Here is an 11,206-nt window from a genome sequence, read left to right on the forward strand (position 1 = left end):
TCATCACAATTCACTCAAAAATTATTAGTACGAAAGCAAACATTACTACTCGAAAACACAAACAACAAACAACAAACGGACAGAACATAAACATGTACAGTTTGAGGACTTTAGCTGCGTGCGTGACCTTGAGTGTGTGGTGATAGGTGGGAGGGGTGGCGGGGGTAGCATTATGCGCTGCGTCCCGAAAACATTTCCTGTGACTCATGGGTAAAACCCTCGTTTCAGGAATCGTATTAGCCCAAATAACTCATCACACTCGCTAAAATCAGTCTGTTTTGTGACAGTGCTGATTATGGTGGAATTAAATAATAAGAAAATACCAAATAATAGAAACAATAGGACTTATACTTGTTTTTCAATTAAATCGTGAGTTTAAAGTCGTTAAAGAGATTGTTGCGCCTTCATCGCAACAGCTAGCACGTAAACGCAACCCGCCACACAGATAGCGTTTTTTTGTTGAAAGGGTAGTATTTGGGCCCTACGGGCACAGCTAAATTCCTCCAACTGTAGACAGTTGGCAAGGCGAGCCACTACGCAGTGATCAGCTGACAGCGCTATTGTATTGCTGCTGTGTAATATTTTGTAGTTCATTCAAAACAATATTTTTAATATCCTTAATACTTTTAACTAAGTGTATATGGTTTAGAGTATATAATAAAATCATATTTTAAATGCTAACATTATTATATTACTTATTAAAAATACCGAAATTCCGGCGTCCAGAAATCGATCGCCTGGTCCTATTAGCGTGATTAACGAACGTCCAGAAATCGACCATTTGGTCTTTTGAGCATACTCATCAGACGTCCAAAAATCGACTGCTTGGGGTCCAAAGGGTTAAATCAGGGAAAAATTGACTAATTGAAAGCTATGAATTTTCCTTTTTATTATTAGGGGTGTAACTGAAACGTAAGAAATGATTTATTATAACAGAAAAGGGCATTTCTAATTATTGTCCTATTCACCATTTTGCCATGCACTGCTATGTTAACAGTCTCTTAAGTGTTTCAGTGTTATAATCGGTTTTTGGTGAAAGTTTATAAGTGATAACAATTATGTTTTAAAATAAATAAGTGTATTTTTACTAAAATATGTTTAATAAATTATCAGCTCTTGATCAGCCATTGAGTTCAAGCGAGTTGGACTATCAGGTACAAAACTTAGTTCACTTTATTATGTCTACATACAGTAAATATTTAATTATTGATGTAACCGTTTTATGACTGATGACTGTAGTAAACCTCTACAGTAAAATTGATGTTTATAGCTCAATGGGCTTACCAGTCAACTTGTTTTATTACTAGGTTTTTATTATTCTAAATGTTATGAATCTCGAGATTCTTTTATTTTTACAAACTTCACAAAATATTAAAAATATTGATGTATTTTATTTTGGATTTTTTAACCTCTATGTAATAATCTTTTAATAGATAATAAATTAACTGTGAATAACCTACGAGTAATATATCTTTCACATACATTGTCATTACTTCACTCCAATAAAAGGCAGGAACTTTAAATTTATTCCATTTCACTTACATATACATTTAGTTTAAGATTATTTATTTTTAAAATGTTATAAAATAATATGGAGTATTTATTTATAGTAAAAAGAAATCATTCCTACGATTCATTTTTTAAAACTTATTAAAGAAACTAGGTAAAAAAGTATTTTTTTGCCTGAAAGCTGTTACTGTCAGCAAGTAAAAGCTAAATTAAAATATCAGTTTGAGGATTTTTAGGATGGGAGAAACCGCAGGGCTGTATTTTTTTGAGGACGGCATGGGAAGGACTGTTACCGTCAATTTAGCTTGCCTTGTGGCAATGCTAAGAAACTTTTTCGTCCTGCAGGGACTGGTTAAGAAGCTGTCTAGTGTCAGCAGAATGGTGTAACTTGTCACACATGTTTCTCAATGACTAAGATATTTGTTTCTGGAACAACTGATTCCACGATTTGATGTTCCGTGGTCTGTACAATCACCAGATCTCACGTCTTGTGACTATTGGCTATGGGGCTATCTGAAGAATAAAGTCTGTATCTAAACTCTGCGATATTCCTGAACTAAAGAAATGCATGTGAAATGAGGTTTGCTGCTGTTCCTGAAACAGTGTTACAGAAAGTAACTGCAAGTATGCAGAAAAGATGGAAGATCTGTGTAGATATTGTTTACCATAACTAGAAATGACAGTCATATAAATACAAAGGCTATACAAAGTAACTGCCGTTTGGTTATTAAAAAACACCCAATCAGATAAACAGATTTTATTATATACATTCAAATATAATATATACTACTGAATATCTTAACAGAAATCCATAAAAATCTGTGTATGGCTGCTTCATTGACATGTTTGGGCACTTATAAAAAAGATGGTGACTCACTGCTTGATCAAATTATTACAGGAGACGAAACTTGGGTAAAACACGTGAACTGCAAAACCAAATTACAGTCTATGGAGTGGGGCACACACACTCCCCCAAAAAACCAAGGAAATGCATGCAAACATTGTCGGCAGGGAAGATTATGGCAACTGTTTTTTGGGACAGGGAAGGAGTTCTTCTTGTTAATTTCTTGGAAAATGGTACAACTATAAATTCTGTGAGGCATTGTGGAACCTTGCAAAAGTTGAGGAGAGCAATGCAAAACAAGCGCAGAGGAAAGTTAAGTTCAAACATTTTGGTTTTGCACAACAATGCCCAAACAAAAACGGCAAATCGGACTCGAGAAGTCCTGGATACTTTTATGTGGGAGTTGTTTCCACATCTGCCTTAAAGTCCGGGCCTTGTACTCAATGACCACCACCTTTTTACAGCAATAAGAACCTGGCTTGTGACACAGCGCTTTGAAAACATAGAACTGCGGGAGGGTGTGAATACCTGGTTGAAGTCTCAGGCGGCAGAATTTTATAACTTTCGAAATTTAAAGTAGTTCACAGCTATGATAAGTGCTTAAATTTATATGGTGATTATGATGAAAAATAGTATTTTAGTGTCACTTTCAATTGTATTTAATACAATTTTTTTCTTGTACATTGTTTTTTGTTTATAACAAAACGTAATCTACCTTCTGGATACCCCTCATATATACAAGATTGTGTTTTAGATACAAGGAATACAGAGAACCACCATGGTCCCAGTACAAGTATGATCAGACAGCCATGTACTGGCATGTTTTGGCAGCAAGATTTGCGTTTGTTGTTCTGTTTGAGGTATGTAAAGTAAATGCTTGGTATGATTTATGTCGATAAGATCTATACTACGGGGTACCCAAAAGAAACTAATTATTTGTAAAAGCTACAGTGTATATTTTCAAAATTTTTACAAAATCTTATCCCCTTCAAAACACTCTCCATTACAACTAATACGTTTGTCCCACCTGTGTTTCCACTGTTCGAAACTTTTTTTTGTACTCATCTTTAGAAGTGGTTTCAGCAGCATTTTTACCGAGTACGAAACAAAATTTTATAGCTGTTTACTTAAACTTGCCATCATAAAAATGAAATAAGAACAAAACAGCACTAGCAAAAACACTTTCTGCAGATGAACGGAACAAGCCAGATTGACAATACAGGCGGCACTGAACTGTCTATATGTTTCGTTATACACTCCTAGTGGCAGAAATGCATACTGCACAAGCTCCACCCAAGGCAATGCTATTCCTGTTTCTTTTGGGTACCCCTTCGTATTATAATATTTTTTAACAACTGATTTGTATAGAAATATTGAAAGTTAACTTTCTGAAGTTATAAATATCTTGAGATTAAAATTTAACTCAATTGATACGGAACAAGAAAGACTTACTTACATGGTTGATACATTATCATAACCTATATGATGGAGTGACCTATTGTACAGTTAAACATATTAAGTTACAATAAACACTAATATTTTAGATAAAGTTTATAATTGACAATATAGGGTTTGAGAGGATAACAGGTTTCGAGCATTTAAATCAATCCTCTTCTTCAGCTGTAATCTTAAGATTTGTTACTAAAAAACTAATAATTAATATGTGTTACAATAAACACTAATATTTTAGATAAAGTTTATAATGACAATATAGGGTTTGGAAGGATAACAGGTTATGGGCATTTGAATCAATCCTCTTCTTCAGGTGAATCTTAAGACTTGTTACTAAAAAACTAATTAATATGTGGCAATGGATTTGATAAAGTCACGGTTAACAATAAATATGATGTCAAAAAACCAAGCAAATCTTAGAGTCCAGGGTGACTAGACCAAGTACCATGTCACTGCACAGAATAAGCACACTGACCGCACCCACTAGAGATTATGAAAGTCATAACAAAAAATTAATATACATGATTTTTAATAGCAAATCGACAATAAAGAATGATGATGAAGTATGAATGTGGAATGATCTGGTAACCAATGGTCTAACATCCTCAAATGGTTTGACCATTGTGATGTGTTGTGTGGTTAAGTTCTCATCTCCATCCAATATAAGATCCACTTACTTTATGAAAATTCCAATTGAACCTCTTAATTCATAATACCATACCACAATTTAAAATAAGATAGGAAACATATACAAAGCAATTGTTGTCATTTTTTTATACTTGTCCATATGATAACAATAAACCTAATCTAAGTACAAGCTGGAAATTCAGTACAAATGTTTCTATTCACAAGAAAATGGCACATTATTTAAACCAAGTTTATTATTATATATATTTAAAAAATATATGGTGACAAATTTGACATCTCTATTATAAAATAGTCTTACGTATATGATTTGTAGAAATATGAGGTTATGAAATTGTGAATTTAGTATAATCTCTTATTGTTATGTTTCAGAATCTAGTAGTAGTTGTTGTACTTGCAGTGCAATGGTTAATTCCTGACATATCAGGGAAATTGAAAGAACAAATAAGACGAGAAGCCTACTTGACAAACGAAATTATCATCAGTCAAGAGGCATTAAGAGCAAGGAAAAGATCAAACTTATCTTTGGATGGGAGTTTGGACTTTTCTCAGCCTAGTCATTCAAGAAACGTGGGAAATCATGTATCTGTAAACCCCATGGACTTAGAACTAGAACAGCCAAAATACTCTAGAGGTACTTTCACAAAAGAAGAAATAAAAGATGCTGTAATGTTACATAGACCTCAGAGTTTTGGAGAAATAGATGAGGTTTCAGTGTGATGTTACCTTAAGCTGATTAGCCTGCTAGAATTTTCTTTTTCAGTACATTTTGATATGTTTGGATTTACCGTAAAATTGTTTCATGTTGAAAATCAAAGATTTTCAACAAATGATTTCCTTAGATTTTTCTTGTAATTTTTACCTGCATATACAAATCCTCATAAGAACAAATAAGTGTTGTTGATAAGAATCAATTTTTGTATCTCTGTAAACACATACCCAATCACCAATAATGCATTTCGTCCAGTCCACTTTAGGGCAAACTCAGATTTAATTTGCAAAGAATTTGGTCTGTGGTTACATGTGATGTTTTCATTACATAGAGAGTTTGTTATATGCTCTGTTGTACCAATTTATTATAGATTAGAGAATTATATTGGCTGTATCATTATGGCCTGTCAATTAAGGTAATAAATTAAATTTATAAAATGTATTTCTAATGAAGGATTATTTATCAATATGACATTTATATAATTGAAGGTTTTAAGTAATTTTTTTTTTAATTATCATCCCTTGAGTTTTATATTTTGTTATGTGTATTATAATATATCATTCATTAATTTTTTTTAACAATGCTGAATTGGTTTTCAGTAACCAGAGACAACTGTGTATGAGTAAATCTCACAAAATAAAGTACCTTCAAAAAGCAAAAATAATTATATTCATAATTTCAAAATTATTTTTTGATATTTATAATTATTATGATGTAATCAGGAACAGCATTAAATAAACAGCAGAGCTGAATTGCACTTCCTTATGCATAAATTGAATCATATAAATGATCAGTAGTAAAATTCTAATAAGTAATTTCAGATTGTTCATATTATTACAGTTAATAATCATTTCGACTTATCTATAAAATGCCATCTTCACTCTAAATATAAAATACAATATACAGTGCAAACCGGATAAAGTAACTTTTAATTTGACATAACATATGATTGCAGGTGTGGCAGGCATCAGGAAAAAACATACATACAATAAATGAAATAGATTGGTTTTCTCATAAGTGTGAACAACTAAACTAGCTAAGATCATGAATGAGTGGCACTGAGAGCAAACTGCTCAATTGGTGTTGGTTTATTGAAGATTGGTACAACGATGAAAACACCAACTGTAAAAATAAAATTATTTGATTGAACAAGATTCAATAATATGTAATTACATTGTAGAAGCTTCTTTTGATTTTATTAATTACCACTTTGATTTCAGGTATTTGGATTTGGCAATGTTTTCGTGTAAAAACAAAAGGCCTCACATAAATAAAATTTAATCATTATTGAGGTGTTTCTTTTTACATTAATTTAAATGTTTATTGCCGCTTCTGTTATTTTTGTGTATATTATGTAAGCAATATTATTAAGAACAAGTAAAAAAGTAAAAATTTTAGTGTATTTAAAATTGATATGTGGCAAAAATTAGGGATGGTTCAATTCCGATACTCAATACCATGATACTTAACTGTATCAAGGTATTGACAATTCTTGATACCGCAGCCGTTTTCACTCGATTTCGATACCAAAATTCTCAAGATATTTTATTAAAAAACAATGAATTAAATCTATGGAAGTGCTTAAAATACATATTCAGACAATCTCCCACTTGTTATTATTCCGTTTTGACTCAAATTAAGATGTAATCCATTTTGGTTTGAGTACAATTTTTTTAATGTTATATTCACAATCCTTCAATGTACCCTTCTTGAAGACAGAAAAAGTACAACAAAACTTTTGTGGTCAATTTACAAGGAATTATAGACATTTGAAATAGTCATTTTGGGAAATTTTATAATCAGATCCAATGGAAAACGACTGATGATAACGATTTAACCACTAAGTATATGAAATATAACTGGAGGAATTGATGTGTTTTGATAAACACGAGATAATTGTTCCACCATGTATAAAATGTTACGGACAAGTTTTTAATTTTACATATTTTGGAATTAAAAATATGTTACTCCACCTGGGAGAATGGTCTAAAATTTGTTTTTTCATTTAAAAAAACGTGTTAATATAGAATCTGCGTTGATTTTTAAAGACACCATGCAGTTTTAGATTTTCAGTCTGCTTCCTGCCGCGTCCTCATAGATACACAAGCAAGGGTGCACTCACCTTCTCCCACCATTGGAAGTCACTCCTCCAGCCCGCAATTAGTTCCATTTAGAATATCCGCAATTAGAATAATAAAGAGCACACTACCCTAATTGGAAATTGGTGTCAGGTTAGAATAATTAATAATCTAACCATCTAATTGATATATTATTTATATATAAATTTTGATGCAAGAAAAATAGAAAAACCCATTGAAAGTTATCAATTGAAAAGGGTATGCATTTGATACACAATTTCGGATCATCTTATAATTAGGCTCAAAGTAAAATGGTTGAATATAAAGATGAGGTTTTTTTTACAAGATGTATGCAAAATATACATTCAGAGGAAGAACTGACGTGTATTTTGTATTAAAATTATTAATTTCTTAAAGAATAACTTTATCAACAAATACGTAATTTTTTACAATTATTATTAAAAAATTTCCTCAAGTCATAAATCATTAAAAAAGTATTACTTCCTGAAGTTATAATCACAGACTACAAATATTTCTAAAGAAACATTAGTATAGAACAGAAATATATACAGTCTGTGGTATAATAGTTGATTGTATTAGTTACACAACTAATATAATCTAAGATTTAACTCTTATATACTGCAAAACATTCAAATGATTATCTTCAGCCCTTTTTATTTGAGCCCTGGTTACATAATTGCCTAAATTTTCTACTTTAAATGTCTATAATTTCTGTAAAGTGGTTGAAAAGTGGAGAATAATAGTTTGCATTAGCGAATATTTTTACATGGACAGTTATAGTCTTTGACTTCTTGGCCTCCTATAAAACAGTGTTAAAAATGACACATAATACGATGTGTGCTAAATTCCGTGTATTCTACAGTTTCAGCTTCTTATAATAGTTTGTTCAGTGAAGACAGAAACAAATGTGGCACCTCAAATATGATGGTTATTTTTAAATTACCATTTGTACAAGTATCCACGAGGGAGTAAACCCACAAACCTAATCTTAAAAAATAATTAAAAAATACAAAAAATATCAAAGTAATATATCAGTAAGAATGGACTTCTCAGCTTATTTGAAATCCAAATGTCACGTATGGACGTTTAAAATTTTCAAAAATGTTACTGTACAATTATAAAAAAATTGTTATCCTGTCTATTGGAATAGTTATATGTATAATTGAAAACAGGACCTCCCGTGCTATAATTTGGATTTTATCTTTACTACATAAAAAAGAGTGACACTTGTGTGAGTGAATCTGCGGAACAGCAGAAAACAGGAAACGATAATGCTCATGGGATCTAGCGGTCATAGTGTAGGATACTGACATATGGACAACAATGAGTTGTGCAATAGTTATTTTTAAAGTAAATATTAAGATGACTGGCCGTGGACATTGAACAACTGGCAAATTAACATTGAACATGCTAGTGTCCGTTCTGAATAACATATAATTATGGTTTTGATTGTAATGTTAGTTGAAGATATTTAGGATTAAATGATTAAAACCACTAACTGTTACTTATAGTAAAGTGGTTATTGTTAATTTATGCCTAAGGCACTGAAATTCTGTCATTTTGTGAGATTTAACCATGTATAAAACTGAAATAATTTTATATGCTATAATTGTTATTGTAATTGATCAATTTTGTATTGCTTGAATAAACTTCTGGGCAAACAATATTGAGTTATAATATAGTTATATTTACACAACAGAATGATTAGGATGGACAGGAGTGATGTTTTTAAAGTTGAGTTGGGATCAAGTATAAATTATGTTCCTCTTAAAATTTGGGAATAAAAAAGGATAGGATTTTCCCCAATGTTTTAAATCTGCTTAGTTTGAATAAAAATAAATTAACAAATGTGTACATTTTGTACAAATTTGTGTAAATGTGTACATTTTTATTGAAAATTGTTCATATGAGTACAGTTTACCAAAAAGATATTTATAGAACTTCTCTGTTTTTCCAAATTTTAAATTATGATTAAAATTTTAAAAATGCATCTAAAATCAGCCAGTTTTCAAATTATTAATAACTTTTACACTATTGGACAGTTCTAAATTTGTTTACCAAGATATCATTTACCACTTCAGTGTTAAAATTTTTACCATATTGATTTACAATGCTAACATTTACGTCTCAGTTGGACTTTGTTGTCATTTGTTTGTGCCATGCTGTGTTCATTCATATCATATCACACCATGATAGTCAATGAAAATCGGTAATACTCTTTTTGCTCATTGAGTTTTGATTAATAATCAGTCTCTATAATCATAAATAAAATATTTACGTTAGTATTAATTTAAATTAACAAAAAATTAATGTAGTTTCTGGGAATATCATAAACCAAAGAAATTCGGGGTCTAAAATGAGATTATTCTGAATATTTGAGAAATATAAACCCTCACTTATTTACCTTTTTTGTAACCCAAGTAATCTATTGTTATATTATATTGTATAGATTCAGTATGCAACTATACAATATCATTAACGATTATCTGTTCATTTTTTATTGTAATTTAAAAATTTTTAGTATTGACAGAATATTATAATGTTAATTATAAGCTTTAATGCAAATGCTATGTTGTATTTAATGAAGATATTTCTAATAAAATAATCATTCACAAGATGATTTGCACAAGTAAGTGTAGCTTAACTATATTACAAACTATGCCAAAATACAATAATTTAATACAGTAGTGGTTAGAAATAAGTAATAATTAATTAGACCTATTTAGACTAGTTTAATTTACTTCTATATTATGAAAAATATTATTTGAGAGCATTGTGAAGGAATTTTTTCCAGACATTAGCCATTGTTAAGTGATACATTACCATCAGTAACACTACGTATCAAGATCTGCAATCTGATTAGTCATGCATTAGTTTAGAATGTAGAAGCAAATGAAAGAAAGAAATTTGTATTTAGCATTAATCACTGCAAAAGAAAAGTATTTGTGTGTTTGAGAAATTATGATTATAACTATATGCTGAATTGGAATGGTGGACTCCATGCTTCACTTCTATATAAAATAATTATACAAGTTTAAGATTTCTTTGGATTTACAACTCTGATATAATTACCTAATGTATATTATTTGTTTCATTGTGTTTTTGTATTGTTGCATTTCTTGAAGACTGCATAATGTGATGTTTACATAAATATTATACCAAAAGCCAAAGCCAACTGTAATGTACAGAAAATGTTGCTTCTTGAAAACAATGTAACCATTACAACACTATGTTATTGTATTACATTTTCTATGCAAACTTATAATTTGTACTACTTATATTATTAATGTGATGCTAGAAATTATTTTAATCATTTTACTGCCGGACAATTACTTTTGTAGTATGTTAAAAATGCGGGGCTAAAATTGACTAGAATGTAATGTTGAGTTTAGCTCCAGTTCACCTTCCTCTTACGTGCAGCATCTGAAATCTGATGCTGTTTCAGACTTGACTCCTGAAATCTAAAAATTGTGGATCTAAAAAATAGTCTGCAACAAAGACCGAAGTAGTTCATAACTAACCCCTCCCCCCCCCCACATAATTTCAACATCAGAGACTCCCAGACTAGTCTATCTATTGTACTCGAATGAATTGACAACTATAAGTGAAAATTTGTTAAAATTAAATGCCAGAGTTTCTAAAATTGAAAATGTTTTCAAATAGGCCTAGGACATTGTCTTCTGCGTTTATCACCGAATTGTAGTGGCAGTGACGTCATTGATGTAATGGGACGAACATGAAATCATGGATCAAACCGGTGGCTATGTCAAACCTATTTGAGGACGAAACGGTCATGGAAAGTAGTTCCAAATCTAACATGTCGTCCGAAAATGTAAATAAATGGAAAACTGTACAGACAAGGCGCAACCAACGAAATATAACTCGAACTGTAGTCAGGAATGAAAATAAAATGAAACCTGAAAGAATAAAATCATCAAGTGAGGT

General features: G+C 30.8%; 1 protein-coding gene across 3 annotated transcripts in view; it reads left to right on the forward strand.

Annotated features, from left to right (window-relative positions):
• The window catches only part of LOC124360621 (anoctamin-1), a 58,700-nt gene extending 47,872 nt beyond the window's left edge, over positions 1–10,828 (forward strand). For 2 of the 3 annotated variants that reach the window (XM_046814383.1, XM_046814386.1), the window contains 2 exons: positions 3,108–3,213; positions 4,823–10,828. In XM_046814383.1, the coding sequence (XP_046670339.1) occupies positions 3,108–3,213; positions 4,823–5,170 (454 nt within the window). In that variant the 3' untranslated portion in view covers positions 5,171–10,828. The remainder of the gene's footprint in view (positions 1–3,107; positions 3,214–4,822) is intronic. The other variant, XM_046814384.1, reaches the window with a different exon arrangement.
• The last annotated feature ends 378 nt before the right edge of the window (positions 10,829–11,206 follow it).

The sequence above is a fragment of the Homalodisca vitripennis genome, chromosome 4 (assembly GCF_021130785.1).
Source record: "Homalodisca vitripennis isolate AUS2020 chromosome 4, UT_GWSS_2.1, whole genome shotgun sequence".
NCBI classification, from domain to species: Eukaryota; Metazoa; Arthropoda; class Insecta; order Hemiptera; family Cicadellidae; genus Homalodisca; species Homalodisca vitripennis.